Source organism: Dermacentor variabilis, chromosome 10 (assembly GCF_050947875.1).
Source record: "Dermacentor variabilis isolate Ectoservices chromosome 10, ASM5094787v1, whole genome shotgun sequence".
In the NCBI taxonomy this organism is placed as follows: Eukaryota; Metazoa; Arthropoda; class Arachnida; order Ixodida; family Ixodidae; genus Dermacentor; species Dermacentor variabilis.
The window spans coordinates 65948009-65971012 of record NC_134577.1 but is presented as its reverse complement, the minus strand read 5'-3'; the positions used below and the strand labels follow the sequence as shown (position 1 = coordinate 65971012).

Here is a 23004-nt window from a genome sequence, read left to right as displayed (position 1 = left end):
TGTTGAGAGTGTGTAGCTTTCCACCTATTTCCGTACGTGCCAACCTTTCAACCTTAATGTTTGCAAAAAGTCACGCGGACATGAGAAGGGAAAAGTAAAAGTAAGGATGGAGGAAAAGGGGGAGGGGGGGTATACCATGCATTTCTAAATAATTGCCCTGAGCACAAAACCTTTTGTATATACACTGACATCTTGTTTACGGTGATTTAACTTTAGATGCAGCACACAAGAAGCAGCGGATTTCGAACAGCAGAGACTTGCAAGCAATACATTTTATCACTGTGACTGTTTCAGTGAATTGCTCCTGATGATTTGGCTTACATTAGCAATTCGTCTTATAAACTTGTCCGAAGTAAACGCATCTCTCGCATACCCTCGTAATGAGGGCCTTTGGGGGTATCCTGAACAAAAAAATATGGTTTCTTGCGCCGCCACAAGGAAAATGTGCAGGCAACACACAGTTTCCTCTCTGCATTTTTTTTTCTTTTTGCAATATCACCCTGCGCCATCTTCCCGCAGCTTTGAAAATTGTGCGAGAGTGGAATTCATATTTTTAATAAAACATGTTACACCATTCGTAACATCACAGAACGAGCCCGAATTCGTACACTTCACAAGAAAAAAAAATATAGAACGCGCAAGGGAGTAGTTATTCATTAGAGTTACCTGTGCGCAAAGAAAATTTTCTGTTATGGGCTTTGATAATTACGCTTAATGGCAAATATTAATGGCAAATGACGCCGGTTGCGTAGCTGACTGTTCATCGCCAATAAAAAAAAATCTGAAGCTCTACGTGACGAAAACACCATCTCATTACAAGACACGTTGTTGTGTGGGACTGCGGAATAGTTTTGACACTTTCTTTTGTTAAGGTGCACTTAAATCTAAATGCACGACAGCCTTTTGGTCTTCTCCCCCATTGGAAATGCGGCCGCCGCGGTCGGGACTCGGTCCCGCGACCTCGTGCTTAGTAAGCGCAATCTCCGTAGACACTGTAACATGCTCGATACCAATCGACCGCGCCGCCACACGCCACATCGAAAAACTGTTGCGGAAGCCTCCTATATAAAACACTAGCAAGATCTCGATGAGGGATAGTTGGTTCATACTTAGAACTGAGGTGAAACAACGCAAATACCACAGTGTCTGCGGTATTTGTTTCCCTGTGTCCTCGTGTTTTTCGCGCTGTTTCACCTCAGTTCTAAATATAAAACAGCTCCGTCCTCTAAAGGTTCCAGGCAGTCCGCGGAAAGCTCAGTCCCGACGGTGTGCGTATACGCCGCGGTCTCGCTTTTTTTCCCTCACCGTACAAGTTCTTGAGATGGGACGGCGACGCGTTGCAGATGACGATGCCCGCGCTGAGGCACACCACGCGGTCGGCCAGCACGTCCGCCTCGGTCATGTTGTGGGTGGAGAAGAAGAGCGACACCGAGTCGCGCAGGCGCAGCAGTATCTCCCACACGACGCGGGCGTCGGGGGGATCCATGCCGGCCGTGGGCTCGTCGATGACGACGAGCTGAAGAAGAGAAGCCGGGCGGAGGGAACGATGGCGCACGCGCAAGTCAAGGAGGCCGACCCTCGAGAAGTGAACCGCTGTGACGCGAGAAAGCTTGCTTTTGCCCGGAAAGACAAACGCGGCTCGGAATTTTTGTGGTTTTCTTGCAGTATCGAGACAGTCACAATCGCCGTACCCTAGTGTTGGGTCTTCAAAACAGACGTACGTTCACACACACACACACACACACACACACATATATATATATATATATATATATATATATATATATATATATATATCCCCTTCAGCGGCGGTGTGTACAATTGTACACACCAAATTTGGCGCCAGAGCGTCCGCGCGCCTTCGCTTCAAACCGGATGACACACCACGTGAGTACTGTTTCATGCTTCCTAAGCAGACAACTAGCGCCATCTAGGTTTTGTGCGCCAAAGCTACGGTCAAAACAACCACTAAACATGGACGCCTCCGCGTTTTACGGACCGGCACGTGAGTGCGTTGTGATTCTTTTTATTTTTACGATTGTAAAACGTTTTTACGACAGTGAGTTTTATATTAACTTAACACATTAGGTTAGTACATCTCACATACTAAAAGCTTTTGAGGTTTTTATTAACAGTGGCTCTGTACCATGCAGTGAAATATGTATGTGTATGATTGTACACATGGCGCCTTAGGGCTGCTTTACTGGATCACCTTATTTCGGCATGTATTTTATTTCTAACTGGCAATGGTCAACTTATACCTATTTTCTATGCATCGTAGGTCTTCAAGAACATTCTCTTGGCCGGCCAAAAGCATCGAAGACGTCGGCTCAAGCGCTTTTGTCGAGGATAGCAGACGGGAATGTGTCGGATGGCGATTTCTCCGATGATGAAGTTGAGGAAAGTGTCACAATGATGGTGAGTACAACTGCATTCGCTCAAGCGAAATTTACTCAACCGAGCCGTCTGATTCTTCTAGTTCACTGTTAGCTCTATTTCTGCTGTAATTTCATGTGTAAGCTGTATTACAATTCGTTGAAAAAAACTAAAACAATGATAAGCGCTGCCATATTTCTTTTTTTTTTCATGCTAGACTTCAAGCGAAGAGCCTGTGACGGCAGACCACAGCGTTAGCAGCAGTGATGAGGACGAGAAAGAAAATAATCAGCAATCTCAACCCAAAAGAAAGAAAACAGCAGTGAAGTGGATTAGGAAGGATTTTTCACCGCAGAATACTGCGTGCACTTTCATCCCTAGACGGGGCTCAACCCCCTCGGAGCCGCTTGAGTACTTCAGCAAGTACTATACAGATGAGATTTTTGTCGAACTGGCTCACTACACTAACATGTATGCTTTGCACAGAGACGGAGCTGAGCTGAACACCACACCAGAAGAAATTAAAGTTTTTTTCGGTGTTATGATGCGTATGGCACTCCTCAAGTTCCCTAGAGTGCGTATGTACTGGCAAGAGGACACGCGTATACCCACTATTGCGGAAGCAATGACTTGCAAGCGATTCTTTAAGCTGCGAGCAGCTTTACACGTGACTGACTCAAATGCTCCAAAGGAATCAACCACTAACAAATTTTGGAAAGTTGCTCCAATTCTAAATGCCGTGAGAAGTCGATGCCTTGATTTGGATCCAATCGAACAGGCCAGTATTGATGAACAGATGGTGCCTTTTACAGGGAGGGTACCTGCAAAACAATTCGTCAAAAACAAGCCCAATCCTGAAGGCATCAAAGTGTTTGTACGCTGCAGCTCAGATGGTATGGCTCACGACTTCGAGTTCTACCAAGGTAAAGGCACCGGTGTGAGCAAAGATCATTCATACTTGGGCCTTGGTGGATCGGTGGTAATGCGCTTAGTACAACACCTACCCCGCGGGCAGAACATCAGATGTTTTATGGACAACTACTTTTCGTCAGTTCCACTTTACCGAGAGCTCAAACTGCTGGGTATTCTGGCCTCTGGCACAATCAGGTCCAACAGGCTTCTTGGCTGCGAGCTGAAAAGTGACAAGGAGTTGAAGAAGGAAGGCCGTGGAAGTCACGATTTCAAGATCACTGAAGAAGAGGACGTAGTCATAGTACGCTGGCATGATAATGGCCCGGTTAACATGATCTCCACACTTGTAGGAGTGGGGAACCCAACGAAAGTCAAACGATGGAGTGATTCAGCCAAAGAACATGTGGACCTAGCCTGCCCACAAGTAATAGCCGAGTACAACAAATTCATGGGCGGCGTCGACAAATTGGATTTCTTAATGTCATTGTATCCACTCTACACAAGGACAAAGAAGTGGCCAGTTAGAGTCATCTCCCACTTCATTTCCTTCGCAGTTTGCAACAGCTGGATTGAGTACATCCGCGATGCAAACGAAGATGCACTCCCTAGAAAAGAAGTGAAGGATGTGATGGCATTCCAATCTGACATCGCGCGGAGCTTGATTGCTAGCAACAAAAGTGCACCACAAAGGAGGGGAAGACCAAGCACTTCCAATTGGAAGCCTGCTCGGCAGTCGCACAGTGGTACGCCCATGCCAACCAACTCAACAAGATTTGACGGCACCAACCACTGGCCAACGCACATGACGGCAAACTTTCCGCAAAGGTGCCGAAACTCTGGCTGTGCCTCCAAGTCTCGAATTTGTTGTCGGAAGTGTGGTGTTTTCCTTTGCCTGAGTGCAGCGAAAGACTGCTACTATGAGTTCCACAACAAAAAGTAAGGTGCCGTCAAGTTCACTTGTAGAGATGCTTCAGAAAATCTCTCTAAGATGCTTCTAAAATGATAACAACCCATGAAAATCACACAATATGAAAGATTATGTAGTTGCCTTTTTTTCTGTGTTCAGGCGCCATGTGTACAATTGTACACAGCACCAAAAATTTTTGTATTTTAAATAAACAAGTTTCTAACCATATCATTTGTTTTGTGTTATTTATTAAAGATAGTCTAAAAAGGATTTCAAATTTTCCCGACCCTTTTTCTTAATTCGCGCCCGAAGGGGATATATATATATATATATATATATACATGGCCGAGGAGCGGCTTGACTTTGTTTCCTACCGCCAGGTATACCATCGCGGTACGACAGTACGGATAAAACAATCAGTATAGAACACAAGCGAAAGATCATACGGCAAATAATTCAATGAAAAAAAAAAGTGCGCAGTGTAATGTGAGCTGGAAAGCAAGTGCAGTAATGCTGCATGACGTGTTTTCAATGCAAGATTACCTCGCCATGACAACCCATGCCCTTATATAAACACCGCTCTTCCTAAACGAGAATCACTCTATTTCTCTGACCGAGCTGCAGTGGTAGAAAGAATAAGTTCTTGCGTCACGAGTCCTCAATTGGCAATCTTGGAATAAGAGAGCACGCGCGGAACCAAGGGGCTCGATTTCCGTTAACGATCGCATCTGACCAGCAGAGCTCAATTACAGCGTGTATCACGACCTCGTGTGCTGCCTTTTAATTTGAAACCGCTCGAATCAAAATCAATCAATCAATCAATCAATCAATCAATCAATCAATCAATCAATCAATCAATGACCCATCGGACACGGTCGACCATACCACACGCGGTTTTCCCTGCACACAAGTAAGTGGCGAGCGCAATGCGCAGCCGCGGGTGTCAATGAATGCCGCTGTCTAGAGACAAGGAGACGACCTTTCGTTTTAATTTCATTTTATTTCAGCATTCTTTTATTACAACAGAAAAAGAACGCTCGGGAAAGAGCAAAAACCTGTAAAACAGCAGCTTGACTAGGTCCTTGCCCTCTTAAGCCGAACGAGCGCTACGCTCTTAGTGGAGGGCAAATGATATTGAAATAAATAATTAATGAACGCAGCTGGTCATTCTTCAATGACGCCGCGCAACTGAATCCGAGCAACTCTGCCACACACACGCGCGCGCACACACCTTGGGTTTGGAAATGGCGGCGATGCCGATGCTCAGCCTCTTGGTCTGGCGTCGGTGGAGATCGCAAGCCAGGGTATTGGCCTCCACGAGGACCATGGTCACAACCTCTTGTGCCGCCGCCTTCAGGGATCCGGGGTTCATGCCTCTCAGCTGGAGAGTGCGAGAAGTACGCCTTATTTTATTACTATGACGAGCACGCGCGTCCGACCGCGAAGTAGCACTGGGCGTACCCGATCAATCAAACATATTTTAGGTTATTAACAGATTATTCGGAGTTGTGCATTTAAAAATTAAAGAAACATAAGTTGGGGATAACTTTTTCTACTGAAGCAGCAGCAGCAAGCCCCAAGAAACCTCCGGTGACGGGCCTTACCAGTTTGCTGCGAAGGAACACAAAGCGTGTTTTTAAGTTCCTCCACTGTGCGAAAAGTCTATTTTTAAGCTTCGAGATAAAAGCCATGCGCATTACGCTTTAAAATTAATACATAAAATTTCTCGTACAACTTACCGCAACCTTCACTTGTAAAATTGGCGTCATGTACAAAGGAAACGTGTTGAAAATCCACGGGCTAAGATTTTAACGCACTCCTGCTACTCGATATAGCCGTCAATGCTTTTCTTGCTCATTACATTTAGCTAAATACGTCAGTGTGCAAAATCGGAAGCCGTACAGGGTCTATATCTGTAAATATAACGTCAGCGACACCTCGCTTGAGTGTACGCAAAACAAGCATATCGAGCACACTCAGACGAAGCCGCGAGTCCATAAAGCTACTCGCTTTGCGATTTGTCACGCTGGCCAGAAGTGCAGAGCGCGTGGCTGGCTTTTCTTGTCCGGGCTTCTGAGAGAAACGCACGCAGGCAGCGCTTAGCCTTAACATTGTCGCTCAGTGTGCGGCTTCCTTCGCCGCGGTTGAACAGCCGAAGCGAGGACGTCGGTACCGACGTTGCTCGTGGGACGTCAGCTTGACTAGTTAACGCAAAAGGAATAAGAAAATACCGGTGGCGCCTGATACTAATGCTCTGTGCCGCTCTAGCCAACACCACCTAGATAGCACAAGGCTTTCTCACTCCGATGCATGACGTCACGCTGCTGGCCCGAATTTTGCATTCACAAGGCTGGCGTGGTGGAGCGGTGACGTCAAAGTCACTGTTGCCTAGTCGGGAGCATCTCCAATAAATTCTATGGCAGTCGGGCTAGTAACATGACGTCATGGATCGGAGTGAAAAGGCCTTGTGTTACCTATAGGTGGTGTTGCTCGAGCCCGCTTGCACACTCATAGATGGTTGGCGCTCCTGCGCTAGCCTCTTATCTCGTGCCCTGGCGATCGCTGTGGAGACACGTTCCGCCGTGGTCAAAGGATATCCCACCGTCACGCTGCCCGAGTCTCTCCATGCAATTTTTGGACCCTAGATGGCCCGAACAAACGAAGGGGGGGGGGGGGGGGAGAAGCGACTACCACGCAAGCGTGAAATGTGTGCAACATGTTCTATACAATTGTAGACCTTCCAAGATTTGACGAACAACACCTTGAGTTGGATTATTTATGCTTGCTATGGCCAAATTGAGATCTCTCAAACGCGGCCATTTCTGCTCCGAATGGACAAACGTACTGCCAAGCTACGCCTCTCACATCGCCGCACGCGAGGATAAATGTAGCTCCGACGGCGTAGCGCGTAGTGCCACAGTGGTTACATCTGCGCACTCAACACGTGTCCTGGTAAAGTAACTGCTTCTTTCCTGTGCACGACGATGACAAAGTAAAGTACGTTAGTAGTATGCTTGTAAAGATATAAGCAACAATGCTACAACGCATTTTCGTTCATCGGTTTCAGCAAGCGACCCCTTTGAGCCTTTTTATTGCGATGGCAATTACGTGGACACTCCAGGCGAGTTTCTGTCGTCGCCGTCGCTGTTGTCGCGATGTTCCGCATAAAGTTCAAAGGCGATAACATCGTCGCAGCGCGCCGTACGCTGTATGTGCGAATGAAAGAGTGCGAGGGTGAGCCGACGACGGCGGCTCAATCTCTCGCGCGCGAGGGAGGGAAGTGGGGAGGAAGCACGCCACCTTCCGTCGCGCGCAAGGCATCGGGGAGGGGAGGAAAGGGGAAGGGGGCACTGTACTCCGGCACCTGCTGCGTGTAATATGTCTACGTATATTCGAAGCGACCTGCGATGAGTACAGTCTAGGTACGATGGGAGCTCACAGCTTCGTGGGCACCGTGTTCTCGCCGCTTAGTTCGCCTTACGGTGAGAGGCAGCACGAAGGTCGAGTCGCTCGCCGCTGCTGCCGCTTTTTCTCTCGTCAGAGTTTTGACAGCGAGTGTCCGCGCTCATCGCGTGCAATTTGCTTATGCTTGCCTGTGCGCGCATGATACCCTGCTTGTTAATTGAGTTTGTAAGTTAATGTTTACTGGTTTAATACGGCCGCCAAAGCTACTATCCTTACTTCGTGTAGCTGTGCACTAATTTGCTATTGCAATCGATGCTTCGCCTTTCGGGCGAAACTGCGACCTTTATATGACGTGACACGTGAGAAGTCGTTGGCGATTAAAGTATCGATCGATTAATAGGAGGATCAATCACCCAGCTTTGCTGCATAGTGAAACAAAACAATTGAGGAAAGCCGGGAACCAAAGGTCAAGGCCCACTGTAAAATAAGTTACACCCATAAGAGTGAGGAAGGGTATAAATCGTTCCATAACTAATATTCTTACACTCTTACACCATTCGGGATTTATCTTATCCCACAACAATCTTATCTTCTCCATCAACGTATGCGAACCTGACATTTTTTCTTATGGCTTAGCCTTAGGATTGTCAAAGCGGAAAGAAGAGTATGTGTGTGAAATGCGGGAAACCAGTCCCGTTGGCGTTGTAGAGGCAAGATATATATCTGCTCCAGACCATCGTCAGTTGCACTTTCCGATCTAGTGAACGTGATTTAAATCATGGATGGGGGACCTCAAAGAGGTGTGACGTGTTGCTAACGCATTTCTCTTGCATTGAGCATGAAACTGCCACCCAATTTTTGTCTGTTTCTCTTTGTTTACATCTCCAAGGTTTTTTTAGAGGTGTAATCAGATGTTATAACGTACAAACTATCTTGTTTATTAGTATTTTCTACGTCGTACTCCCTCGTTCTCGTGCTAAATTTGCTTTTTCCTGTACTGAATTATCATGTACGCCGAACGCGCTTAGAAGCAATAGCCTATGTAACGCCACGTGGCCTTTACCTCTCGCTTTCTCTTTCTGTAACAAAAAAAGAAAAAAAAAGGCAGACTTCGAAACTTCGATCAGTTCTGATTGGCACACCCGTTCGCGGGCGCCTTTGAAAAAAAAAACCCACCGCGCCGAAGTAGAGGAGGTGCTCCCACGCGCTCATGTCCGGGAACAAGATGTCCCGCTGCGGGCAGTAGCTCATCAACACCCGGGCCTCGCGGCTGTGGGTGACCACGTCGTACTCGTACACTCTCGTCATTCCACCGCTGGGAGCCAGCAGCCCTGCAGCGTGCGACAAGGGGCGAGACAGCGCACACAATGAGACCTCCCCCATCGAACCCGCATCAGCATTATACGTGTGTGGCGGGCGTCAGGCTCCGTCGGCAACCGCGCTGTCTTGATCAAGAAGGCGACAGCTCGTCCCAACGAGGCACATATTATATATATATATATATATATATATATATATATATATATATATATATATATATATATATATATATATATATATATATATATATATATATACATTGTGGCATATCTAAAGCCATGTGTGTAACCCCAGCGCCTTGTAAAAAAGGCTGAAACTGCTCTCGTAATGAAGACTGCGCTGTTCCAGTCAGGGCAAGCGCCCAAAATAAGGTCATCTGATAGTGATCATCTATCGACTCTTCCAATCGAATAGACCAACACCTGCCGAATGCAAAACGCGCGCGTGCAAGTGTTTCTGGCCCCTGAGAATGTTCAATTTCGGACCAGCGTCACTGCAACCTGCGAGGTGGGCATAATGCAACGCGGACGCGACATCAAGGCTAATTGGTTGCACCATATACATCTTCAACCACGCGTTCATTTGAGACTGGTTGGTACACCTTGTCGAACAGCCGAAACTCGGGGCAGCGTTCACTCTTCTGGTCCTCTTCTGTGTCCCGTGTCGCTCCACATTTAAGACTGCTGCTTAAGCATAACAGTTCGCTTTTGCAGGACCTTGTGAAGCGTGCGGAAACTTCGTTCCCGGGTCCCACTTATGCAGTCGCCTGTGACGTCATTCTGGTTGGCACGTAAACCATTCTCATAGCATCACGTGGCTCCACATATACGGCTCATGCCGCGCGACGACGCCGCTACAATTAGACAGGCCACTCGTGATCGTGAGGCCTATGTATATGCGAACACTAAGCAAAGCATCTCCCGCGAATGCCGACCAGCGGAAAACAAATGAAGCACTCTTTTGACAGGAGCTTCACTTACACTCTTTACCTGTCCCTGCCTACATATCTACGAAGGCGAATCAGAAAGTCTTCGCCCCTATATTTTATTAGCCAATGTAAGGTAAATACAGATAACAACAAATGTGTGTACCATTCTACGTGTCTTACTACTCACATAGTTCCCACACCCATCTCGGTTTCATACATTTGTATGCAAATGGTATGTAACTAAAACGTATGTAAATCGAAGTTAACCGCGAAGTTGTGTGTTACTTCTCATCCTTTTAAATACGCCTGGTTCATTGAAAAATTATCTTTCTCTCTCTCTGCGTGCGTGTGTGCGTGCGTGTGTGCGTGCGTGCGTGTGTGCGTGCGTGTGCGTGCTTGCGTGTGCGTGCGTGCGTGTGTGTGCGTGTGTGTGTGTGTGTGTGTGTGTGTGTGTGTGTGTGTGTGTGTGTGTGTGTGTGTGTGTGTGTGTGTGTGTGTGTGTGTGTGTGTGTGTGTGTGTGTGTGTGTGTGTGTGTGTGTGTGTGTGTGTGTGTGTGTGTTTGTGTGTTTGTGTGTGTGTGTGTGTGTTTGTGTGTGTGTGTGTGTGAGAGAGAGAGAGAGAGAGACCAGAAAGAGGCAAGCAACACTAAACTAGCTGCAAGAACTATTGTCGGTCGGCGAATCTGATCTGACAGGTAGAATGTCGCTGCCAGATGCGGAGCTTACCGGCGACGGCGTTCATGAGGGTCGTCTTTCCCGCCCCGTTTCGTCCAACGAGCACGGTGGCCTGCTTGTGAAACGCCTGCAGGCTGACGCCCTTCAGAGCCTCGTTGTTGCCATAGGTCTGCGAGGCAGTTGCCGTGGTCGTGGAACTTTGGCTTTTCACCGATATTGTGCAGCACATTTAGGAGTAAGAGATTTCCTTTGTATTGAAAATAAAGAATTAACGCCTCCAATAAATAAATAAATAAAACGCGGAACATGCATCACATTCGTTAATGCAGCAGAGACGCCTAGAACTTAATTGCTTCTAGTCTTGAAGATGCAATGGCTCGTTCATAAAAGGTATGATGTAAAAGCACGCGGAATCATGTGAGCTAATGGCACGACAGAAAATAGCCTCACTCGCAACAAAATTTATTCCCAGCAGACCGCTGAACTTTAGCGAGACATTTGCATAAACGATACGCCTGTAGCCCCTAACCGGCGTAGAACATAACTCCTCCGAATGTATGTTAGAATAAGCGCGCATTCTGGCAATTTCATTTTCGTTGTCTGCAATGTGCTCTCCACCTACTGGAACCTTCCCCATTAAAGGTGAACCTGCCTCCTCCGGATAATCTTACTAGTTGCGAGGTGCGCTCTTTCTCGTTTCGTCCTTGTACTTCACATCAGTTTGCGCCCGTTTGCACTGTAACAAGACGAAACTCAGCAGCGGGATATTTAGGCACGCATAGCTCGAATTTTGTGCGCTACACAAATAGTTCAGTCTAAAGGGGACGAACAGCATTCAGAGCCTGCCACTCAAACATGTACCGCTGCGACAGCTCTTTGTGGCACAGGTAATAATGAAGAACAGTAAAGTGGAGGAAACACTGAAGTGAAACAACAGGTCAGTTTAGGCTGATAAATTATTTTTTCAAGACTCTACATTCGCGAGTGCTGCGCTAATAGTTGCGTTACTAGAACTGAGAGCGCTCGAAGATTCATTTATTTTACTTTTGGCACCGAAATTCAAACGCCGGTACGTCAGGGTGAAGTCATCGATTTCAGCCTATTTTTTTGCGCATTTGGGCCTTTCGGCGCTGGCGGCTCAGCAAATGGGTTTGAAGCTCCCTAAGTTCTTTATTTTTCGTTTGTTGGAAATGCAGTGGAGTTTACTCTTGTCCATTGAGAACTAGGCCTGGGCAGACGACGACAAAGTTTATGACATCTCGGAGAGCCAGTGCTGCAATTTAAAGACGGCGTCATCACAGGTCTTCGGTTTTAGCATTTCTTCTGGCTTTTCAAGCATCTTCTCATGGTAAGGTCGGATTTTTTCGGTGTCATAGAAGGGTAACTTACTAATAAAGTTAAAATTATCATTAGGTTTACTGCACCTCTAAGTTGCGTCGAGCAGACGGACACTTGCACTCGGCTCACAAATGTTCTCAATTACTCTAACTAATGCGAATTTGATACTCTATACGTTATTTTTTTTTCAAGCTCATGCTTTGTCGTCGAGACTACAGACCGATGTCTGGCTTCATCTAATGATCTGAGCTAGCGCTGAATTTAGAACTCTGGCTCAAGTGCCATGAGGCATAACGTATTAAGTTCATTAGGCGTGCAACGAAAGACGCGGAGAAACCAAGCTACTGCTATCACCGACCACATTACAAGCGAAACACGGGTAGCGCCTTGTAACGATTGCTTTCGTTCACCCTTTGTCATTGGCTGGTACGGAGCAGCGCCGCCGCTCCGACCGGCCAGATAGGTGATACATGAACAGAACAGGAGGAGGGTTACAGTCGGCATAATATACCGTCTCAGCAGAATCTTTACTTTAATGACCTCGTTCGGTCTCCTAAGCGCATCAAAAGCCGGGGCTCGCAATACCCGTAGTACCCTGTTTCCATGTAGAATTTAAAACATCACGTGGACAATGGACAGGAGAGGACCCACACAGCGCACACAGCGATGTGTACGGTGTCCCAGCTAACTTTAGGCAACTTGTTCGACGAAAAACAAACGAAGGAAATATTTAAAAAGCACGGTGCAAGATACAAGTGCAAAAGATACGGTGTTCGGTCGTCAAAAATCTTGACGACAGAACACTGTAGGTCTTAAGATGGTATCTAGAGCCATCTTTTCTTAATATTTTTTTCGTGTTACACCGTGGATATAGCGTTAGCTGGGACACATGGTAAAAGCAGACCGAAATGAAAAACTCATAGGAAAGAATGAAACTGGCGTGTAATCATGTCGTGTCACTGCCACCATATTGCCGCCCAAACACCGTAACTCTTTGCTGGACAGGGACAATGGCGTCATACTAACGCCACAAACACCCAAGCGACTAATTTCAGCTGCTTCGAGGATTCAACCATGTTCAATGATTGCATGGCCAGTGAAGAATAATTATGCGCTTAAAATTCGCGCCACAGCCACATTGCTGGCATTGAATGATCACTCTACTATCTTATTTCCTTCGAAGGTTGGCTTCACTATCAATCAGCCTATCGCCTAACAGACCACCCCGTCCATTCAATATAACGCTTGCCGCAAGATAGTGGAAAATTACAAACTACCTTCGCCCAGCCTACCCCTTTAGAGTTTCGATGCATACGATGCTCACAGTGAGTCACTAGGAAGAGTCACTGACACTGTCTGCTAAATAGTTAGGCTATCTGGGAGTGACTTGACGTAATCACATATCGGTATAATTTTTTACGTTTTTTTTTTTAGGTCTGTCTATACATACGTATGTCTGCCCTTTCTGTGATGCGCTGTATTAACCATCCTCTGTTGCGCTGTTCTAAGTTCTCGAAGGCCAACCCAGGAAGCACACATTCTGACTACATCCTGCCTACATGCTTTCCTTTGTTTCGCATGTCTTGTAATATGTCTCCTCTTTTTCGTCGACAAGGCGCCAGACGCGTTTTGCAAGCCGTAGACGACATTCGTGCACTGCGAAACCGCAGAGTCGACACCGCTACCTATGGCGATGATTATCACTGTAATCACCATGATAATTATCATCCTTATCGTCGTCCTGTTTAAGCCCCAGTGAAGGAAAAGGCATCTATACAGCACCTATAACGCTGTCTACTGTCCTTCCAGCGGACTCCCCCCTATGCCTGCGAATTGATTCTCATCGCACCGTCTATCAACTACCCCCTTACCGCATTTCTCTTCGCTACGGCAGCCCCACCCGTTTTTATTACCACTCTGCTGCTCTAAATAGGAAACAGGTCACCTGCTCTCCTCAGCCACTTGGTTTGCCCGACTCCTCTCCGTTCTCTTAGTCGCAAATCACCGCGAATCCCTCCGATCTCGTTCGAGCACCCCTCACGGGTAGTGGTGCCACGTACGATTTCATAGGCGCTGGTTCGTTAAGCACGGCTCACCGACTCACCACCGAAAGATCCATAACGGTCAGGGCAGCTTTCAAATAGCTGGGCGCACGCTCGAAGCGACGATCGTAGTAATCCAGGGCGTAGGTACGAGGCCTGTACTGAACCTCGCGTGGTCGCCAGTAGCTCAGCTGCGAGACGGCGATTTGTAGATGTAAAACGAAGTGAAAAACGACAATTACGCTTTACTGGTTAAAAAAAAAATAAACGTGTATCTAAGTTGTTTTACATTCGAAGGAGATGTATGCAAGATAACCTCTACTGTCATTGATGATTACGTTTCAAAGCGAATTGGGGGCTCCAGCGGCTGCGACACATCGCGCTTCATTTATGCTTGAAATTGACCAAGCTCTCCGTCGCAAGCCGCCTTTGACCATTGTACGAGAACAAACGACCAACCCCCTCTAAATTTCTGACTCGATAGGAAGCACTTCACTTGCCGTGGTTTCTTAGTCGCTATGGTGTTGGGCTGCTGAGCACGAAGTCGCAGGATCGAATCCCGGCCACGGCGGCCGCATTTATATGGGGGCAAAATGCGAAAACACCCGTGCAGTTAGATTCAGGTGCACGTTAAAGAACCCCAGGTGGTACAAATTTACGGAGTCCCCCACTATGGCTTCCCCGTAATCAGATCGCGGTTTAGGCATCTTAAACCCTATAATTTAATTTTAATTTAGGAAGCACTTTCCGAACCGCGTTCCAAACCACGGTTATATACGCAAATCGGTGGAGTCCGGCTACGTCGCTGAAGGCTAGCTAGGTCAAAGTACCGCCGGTGCGTAGACGCATGTTTTACGCTCCACTTTAGCGATCGGAATCAGGAAACATATTTCATAGGAAGCTTCAGTTTAATAATCGACATATGACATGATTGAGGCACGTGTCACTACTTTACTTAACGCTGAAGTTTGCTCTTTCCAAGCTGCAATTATCACGTTTGGTCATTATTTGTCCCCTTGCGTAGTAAATTATGACTGAAAGTTCTGGAGGCTTCCAAGCTTATCAACTTTTTTTCTGAAACCCAGCGTGAAGTCCGGAATAAAAAAGTGAACCTGCCGCATAAACAGTTAAGTCACTACCAGCCGTCATAATTTCAAAAATTAATTGATTACAAATGCTGACCTCTCGACCGTGATCAGTTACAGTACTGAAAGAACTGATCCGCTTGTTACAAATTGATGTGCTGGCTGATATCGAGTTTAGGTCCTTCTTATGATAGAAGGAACACGATCAGCAGTGACAAAGAGCAATGTGTTGAACAACTTAAAGCTTCAGCTCGAGGATGATGCCTATGCCGCCTATTCAAATACGTGTTAAACACAGAACCGCTTTTACGAGACATTCGCCGGATCGCTTTAAATGCAATATATTGATTTAAAAGAGAAAGTAAATGTGTACTGACAATACGCCGCAGAATTTCGATTTAGTGCCTATCATCTTTTTTTAAATTATTGCCAAAAATTTATACGTTTAAAGAAAATGTATAAGCATAAAGTTTAGAAAACCGCAACTCGGCACCGAAAACACATTTCGCAGTCCTGTAAAATTCCTAGGACATATAAAAGGGACTAATCTGATATACGAATTTACAGATTACGTGAATTTATTAGAACGTTTACAAGGGTTCCGACGAAATTCCTACTCGCACATTAGTGGTACAATCAGAGCACGGTATAATACGTCAATTCCGCCCGCTTTGCATAATTCTGATGTCGTGTTTCATCGTTGCTTTACAGAGTTGTTAAGCTTATGCAATTTCCCCTTTCTATTGTTGCCCTCTTCAACAATATTTTTTGAAACATTTACCGCTCAAATAAGAATGCGCTTACTACAGTAACTACAATTTAGCTGATTCCTTTAAATGCAACAAACCTAATCAAATCCAGTACCGTAGATGGCGAGAAAACCGATTTCCCAGTTCCCATGTCTTGAGAAGGGAGCCGCCGAACTGGAGCTGCCTCTTAAATGACTGATTTGCATTACTCTACGTAAACTAAAGTGACTTCAAATACTGTTTGCTTAGCAGAGGCTAACGTTTGCACAGACCGCTACGATCGGGATTTCAACCGCGCCGAGGCTGGTCTGAAAAATTCAAAAGTAAGCGGCGTTTCCTATGGAGACGCCTTGACAGAAGCGGTTAGTGTCCTCAAGAGCTCACCTCGAAGAAGAAGAGCGGATGCAGCGGAAGTGCGGTGTTCCACGGCAGGACGTGGGAGAAGTAGCCAATGAGCAGTATCATGACGGCCATCGTCACGGCACTGACGGCCCAGACGTTTACCACGGTGATGGGAACCACGCCCAAGGTGGTGTAGTGCACCTTCTGCCAAACAGCGCCACCTGCATCGCAGGCATGCCCGTATGATCACTATACGCTAGCTGTTGCCTCCGAGCTCGCAGTGACGTACCCGCGTTATCTCGGAGGCCATGCTGGAAGGTGTGACCCATGTCGCCTCAGAGAGCACGCCGGCGCACGTTGGGTGCACCGTCGTGATCTCGGGGGCCACGGTCACAGCGCTTGTCCCCTATCCCTTCCTACCCGTCCTCGCCTTGCTGCGCCGCCGCGCGCACTTCAGAAGCCATCGAACACAAACAAGGCCGTTGCCTCGCTAAGGGGTCGTCAGACAGCAGTAGTAAGGCGGTATTGAGCGTTCTGATGCGGTCACGTGCAACCTCTTTCTGTACACTAAATATCTGTAACATTACCGAACCGTTAATGATTCTGATTCTGATAGCTTAAGACTTTGAGAGGATGTAAACGCTGAACTGTCAGAAGCTAAAAATTTTGAGCTCGACAACTAAGCGCCTATTGCAATTTCTCGGTGCAATTACCGCTAAAATACCAGATGCTAATCAATTCAGGGCTAATCTGTTCGAAGCTCTGAAATCTTTCCACTCGAATCAGAGCGCTAGAAGACGCATTTGTTAATATCAAATTTTGTAAGCCAATGTTCACAGAGACTGGCCTCGACAAGTTGAATGTGCGAAGCTACACAGCTACTTTGTGCAGCCAAGCAGTGGAGGTTTAATGAAAGCCGAGCAAAGAGAGAAATGATAAAGTCATCAGATCTATATTAAATATATGGTATCAGCGATAAGAATAGAGGCAATCCAAGGGGCTAAATTTTTTGCGAGTCTTCTACGAAAAAAATCTAGACAGTCTATAGACTGTTTCTCGATTCGTAAACTGTGGTTTTGTATAAATTTGTTCTTTTGTGTATTAAATATTGGTAGAGAGCTTGTAAACAAACGTTGAAAACTATTTCAGCAATGCCATTTGTTGGTCGGGTTGGCAAACCGACTTTGAAAGCATATTTAGCGCCAGCGAGCGAGGACAGGACGGGAGACGACACCACAATACGCCAAGTTCCACAACTGAATTTTCAGGAAGCACCCACCTATGCATGGGTTAAATAGCTGAGTGTTTCCTGAAAATCAAGTTGCTGAAGTTAGCCCATTGTGGTGTCGTCTCCCTTCTGTCCTTGTCTCAATTATCCACCGTCCACGTACTTTTGAGTGTTCGAGAATCAGACCTACGAGTGTTAGCCTGGCTCGCTCGGAGTCGTCACTCTGGAGCATTTGGAGCAGTGTTTTCTTTTTTTAGCTGCAGGTGTCACATTGGTACGCGAGGTTAGGAACAAGCAACTGGTCAGTGAATTCTCGTATGTTGCATTACGACATCGGGACGGCAAAACCTTAGGTGTATATAATGACAGACTCGGCAGTGTCCGCCGATAATCAACCTACCCTAAATGACGTAATGCCGCTGATGTATCGAGTTCAGTGAGAACAGTTCTCTAGGCGATAGTAAGTTTGCCGATTGAAAGGCAAACACAAACCAAACTAGGGGCAGACGGATGGCTCCGGACCAACCCCACGCCCACGCTTTTTCTCCACGACCTGGCCCTTGTGTGGCTGTGCTTACCTAAGCTGTCAAGCATGCTTAACTGAATGTGTCTCTCTAGTAAAATCCCAAGGCTTGAAAGAGGAAAGCGTTGAGAGTTATCGATGGATATCTCTGTGTTTCGTAAACATAAAATATTTAGGTCAAATTTTGTATATATTTTTGCGTCTTGTACACTACGTCCACCGATACCAACTACATTACCCTTTCCGTAAGCTGTGCAACGCAATCCGAAACATTGTAGTAATTATGTCAAACAATAAATTAATTATAAGGCGTACCCGCTACCCAATAACACTTTTCAACTTTTTTTTATCTGACCCATAAGAGCTTCGAAACACATGTCAAATAACAGGTAATTCAAAGTGATCTTCATTGGCCATAACACAGGTTACATCTTTGTATGTGACTTTTAAGGGTGTACTGTTGGTACCTTGTTTTTGTTTTTTTCATCCTTTACCACCAACAACTTTACCCGCAGTAGTTGCTCAGTGGCTATGGTGCTGGGCTGCTGATCACAAATGTCGCGGGATGGAGTCCCGACCACGGCGGCCTCATTTCGATTGGGGCGAAAGCACTCGTGTACCTAGATTTAGGTGCACCTTAAAGAACACCAGGTGGTCGAAATTTCCGGAGTCCTCGACTACGGCGTGCCTCACAATCATAAAGTGCTTTTGGAACGTCAAACCCCACAATTTACCAACAAGTTTTGTAAATCAATACACTGTATTCTATTCTTGCATTTTATTTATATTACGCGCGTTGTTTTCTCATTTGCGAATACGTTCAGCACGTGAGCAAGAAAGAAATATTTCGCCACCAAAGGTGTGTTAGATGGCAAATTTTGCCGTATGTATTTGACGTGTGTCCTCGTGTTACTGGTGCAATGATGAAACCTGAACGTAACAGGAATTATTTTTTTTTGTACAGATAACATCACCACTACTCAGCCGAAGTTAACCCTTTGGTCAGGGATAGCCAGATTTTGTTTTTTCGTAAGCCTACAATTTATATTCACAGAACAAAAGCACTCGATCGGTGCGCCGATTCCGACTCAGCTGGGCGAAAAGTGATGAAATACCATCGATATCATTAGCGGTCATAAGCCTTGTCTTGCAACTAGATTGTGTAATGTAGCCGCAGCTCCGAAGAGGCCGCGCGATATATTATATATATATATATATATATATATATATATATATATATATATATTCTTACCAACAGCGTTCCTGAAAGTTGACACCGATTCGATTTAGACCGCCGTGCCCTCGCAGATGATAAGAAGGCAACCGTGAAGTTCGTTTCGGATACCGCGAGATCACATGAATTTTCCAGGACGGAAGTCAACATGCCAACCCACGCTATGACGCAACAACGTTTACCTCTGTCTTCAGGCAGAGGAAAGCGGAGAAAAAAAAAAAGAAAGAAAACTGGAGCAGGCGCTTACTTTGTTCGCGTACCTGGGGGAGGTATTTTGTAAGAGTCCACTTAGTGGGCTTGTCCATTTCGTCTGCAGTTGAAGTTCTGATTGGCTGGGCTTGGCTGCGTCATCAGCAGCGAGCTAGGCGCCACAGCCAATCAGCGCTTCAGCAGCAGATGAAATGGACGTGACAATTAGGTGGACTCTTACAGAATACGTCCCCTGGAGACACTGCTTTTTTGCGTCTAACCACGATAGTTAAAGCAACACTAAAGACAAATATTAGTCGCTCTGTTGTAGTAAACTACTCTTCTACAATATCGAAAAAGCCGTTCTAACTGCAAGAAAAGGCGTGATAAATTAGAAAAGACTAAAAAAACAAGAAAAACAAAAGACCGACCCGAGGCCACGCCTCCTTGAAGTTCCCGCATCAGCAAGTCTTGACGTCGTGGATACTAACGGCGTCTACTAGGCTCTAGTAAAGTGTTTATTGGTAAAGATCGTCGGCGCAAGATTTTAAAAGAGACAAGGATACCAACCTTCACAAACATTTCTTGGGTCAAAATGGCCGAAAGATAGGTAAATATGTTGAAACCAGTGATGTCACACTGACGTACCGGCGCTAGGGTTTCGGCGGGAAATAAAATAAAAACCTCGTGAGTCAAATTTGGCGCCTTTTTTAAATGTCCATTTGAACGGAAAAAAAGGGGATTTTAACGTTTCTAACACACCAGCTGGTAATTAAAAGCATATTCAATCGCGGTTATTTCCTGAGCTGTACGTACTTTAGGTCTCTGGGGCTCAGAATTCTAGAGAATCGTCTGAACTCCAGAACAGGTAAACCTTGTATAATTAAATGCTTGCGTACACTGATAGTGAAGATGCAGGTTGCAGCATACGAAATATCGTTGCACATGCTTATACATACTTCCATGTAGAGGAGCGTGAAAAAGGTTTGTGACAGTAGTGACATTACAATGTGGAACATTGTACCGTATAGCAATGTCCATCTCACGTAAACATACTACTACATATTAGGTGTATGTTTTTAAAGAGTTAAAAAGAAGTTTAATACACGGAACACCATTTCACATATTTCAAGGGTTTATGCGATACGACGTTCCAGTTCGTTAAGAAAAGGCAAAAGGAAAATTGTGGAAGGCGGAAAACATTTGCAAATTTATGCACTTGCAGTTGGAAGATGAGTCGAACAAGATTAAAACTGTATGCGAGGTACTGCACTATATAACGGCAGCAACTTTACTGGAAGCAATCTTCAAGTTTTATTACGTCAACTCAAGAAGTAAAAAGTTGGAATATATGAAATTTCTTCCTTCATTTTCTTTATTTGATGAGGAACGCCATTCACTATAGGTAATAAAATATTTTTTTCAAGAAATCTCGAATTTCATCCTAACTAGAGTACGGCTGCCTTGTGGTTATTCTCCGATAGAGGTTTCACGTACCGTCGAAGTCGTTTTGGATGGCCAGAATGGTGAGCACGTTGAAGGCGGCGACGGTGGGCAGTGCGGACGACAGCATCATCGTGACGCGGACCCCGAACACAAACTGCGCCAGCGTCTCCAGGCACCCCGTGGTTTGCAGCACCCAGTACGGCAGCGCCACGGATACGATCACGGTCGACACCATGGCTGCCGCCACTGCTCGGAACCGGACGCGAACCCATCACAGATATTTAGGCTGCCCGTAGATGCGTTAAGCTTCACGTAACACCGGGTCAACAACAACAAGAAAAATAAGCTGTGACTGCAGTATGACAGTGAATCTACAGCGAGAACGCTGGTAGCGACATTTCGTGGCGCCTTCTCCAACCACAGCGAGTTAAACGCGTTTGGAAAGGCGACCGCGCCATACGCAGCAGCCGCCGGAGTAGAACGCCCCTCCTCCCCCTCCCCCCCTCCGACCCCTTGCTGTCTTGCGTGCGATGGAAGAGGGTGCGCTTCCCTCCCGCCTTTCTCCCTTGCGCGTGCGAGATTCTGCCATGTATGCACAAGCTGTGACCGCCCACCTCCCTCCCCAGGCGGTGTGCGTGACAGCAGCAGCCACAGCAGCAGCAGCAGCAGTGGGAAAATCGAAAGAAGAGGCACAGAAAGCATCGCTTTAAAAAAACGTGCGTTTTGTTTTGATCTAGGTGCGCGTTGAAAACCATCACGTGACTGAATTCAACCTGCAGTCATCAACTATACGACGTGCCGCATATGCCGTTCGTTGCTTCAGGACGTTAAAAGCCAATAATGTGATAAGCTCGATTTTACTGCGAATCGGAGCGATGGCACGCACGCGACTGGGCGTCGCTGCAGTGCAAAACACGTGCACACGCAACGTGTGCCCCGTTCGCGTAATTCAAAACAGAGAGGAATATCCGCGGACGTCGATTACCAAAAAAATAAAATATAAACAGAAGAGAGAGAGAGACGCGAAGTAGCGCACACCCACCCGAGGTGAACACGCTGGCGGCCAGCATGGCCAGCAGTATCTGCGACACGCTGTGCACCAGCAACGCGACGAACAGGAGCGAAGGGTCCGTGCGGTCGAGGTACGCGGCGCCGGTGTCGGACTGCGCGTGGCCCACGGTGCTGTAGACGCACACGGCGCTGTGCACCACGAAGAAGCACAGGGCGCACGAGAAGTGGCCCGACCAGTAGAAGCAGTTGCCCAGGCCCATCATCAGCTGGTACTCCTGCCGTAGATACGGACGCGGGGGGGGGGGGGGGGGGCGCCGTCAGACATCGCGAGTCGGTGCCAACGTGGTTTATAGTTAAGTTATAGTTAACGTGGTTAAGTCGGTTTATAGTGCGCGCGACACTATAAACTTTGCATACCGTCTGTTGTGGGCGATGGCATTCGACAAAATAACAACGCGCACCTCTTAGCGGTGGCGGCAAATAAATGTGTCACACATTGGAGCGCTCACGTTACGGCAGTTAGGACGTGGCCAAGACGAGAACGACAAAACATTAATCAAAAGAGGACGCGGAAGGAGTTGATGGGGCACACACTAAACGTTCTTAAGCGTGCATGTTTTTAATGACGTGAAATTTTACGTTTATGACTTCGGAATGGAATTTGAACATACACGAAACTTTGGCATTTGCATTTTGGCAAGTTGGCATTTACCGAAACGTAACATGGAGCTACAAAGCAGCACACTAACTTTCCTTTTCTTAAAGCTTTTGACATAAACCGTTTCATAAAGAATTTTGACATAGGTTATACCCAAGACATAGAACTTTATACAATGAAGGAAAAAGAAAGAATGTTTTTTCTTTCTTTTTTTTTTCTAACCATCGAGCTCCGAGCCGACGAATCGTCGTGAAGGATGCTTGTTTGTACGGGTGCGTACAGGACCTTCAGCGAGACTACATAAGAACTTATGCGCGCCCCGATGCCGCAGTTCGTCCGTCGTCACGGTGAGTGGATCTAGCCAAACCTTCCGCAATCGTGAGTTCACGGTCATATCTACGACAAGCACGGTTCATCGAAGCACTAGTATATTCTAATACGCATCGTTGCAATGCACGTTGTAATATGAGTGTAAAAAAAAGAAGAAATTATAGTATCCTTCAGCCCAAATGGCGAAGCGGTGAAAGCGATAGCGTTAGCGCCTTTGGTCCTCGCCCACCTCTGTCCTCGTGTCGTTTTTGTGCCATTCCTCTGTTCTCAATAGCAGGATTAGAGAAGAAGAAGAAGAAGAAGAAG

General features: G+C 46.4%; 2 protein-coding genes across 2 annotated transcripts in view; both read right to left on the bottom strand.

The window, feature by feature from the left end:
* Positions 1-1200: 1200 nt before the first annotated feature.
* Positions 1201-8922, bottom strand: LOC142559593 (ABC transporter A family member 1-like). Its single transcript, XM_075671176.1, has 3 exons — positions 8777-8922; positions 5427-5576; positions 1201-1516 (listed from the first exon to the last, which is right to left on the bottom strand). Exons 1-3 carry the CDS (start codon positions 8906-8908, stop codon positions 1226-1228), a joined length of 573 nt encoding a protein of 190 aa, XP_075527291.1. The 5' UTR covers positions 8909-8922; the 3' UTR covers positions 1201-1225.
* Positions 8923-9461: 539 nt separating this feature from the next.
* Positions 9462-23004, bottom strand: part of LOC142559281 (uncharacterized) — an 83891-nt gene continuing 70348 nt past the window's right edge. The window contains exons 7-12 of the mRNA XM_075670902.1: positions 21742-21985; positions 20751-20945; positions 16122-16300; positions 13966-14094; positions 10575-10692; positions 9462-9571 (exon numbers count right to left, since the gene is read on the bottom strand). Coding sequence (XP_075527017.1) covers positions 9462-9571; positions 10575-10692; positions 13966-14094; positions 16122-16300; positions 20751-20945; positions 21742-21985 — 975 coding nt within the window. The remainder of the gene's footprint in view (positions 9572-10574; positions 10693-13965; positions 14095-16121; positions 16301-20750; positions 20946-21741; positions 21986-23004) is intronic.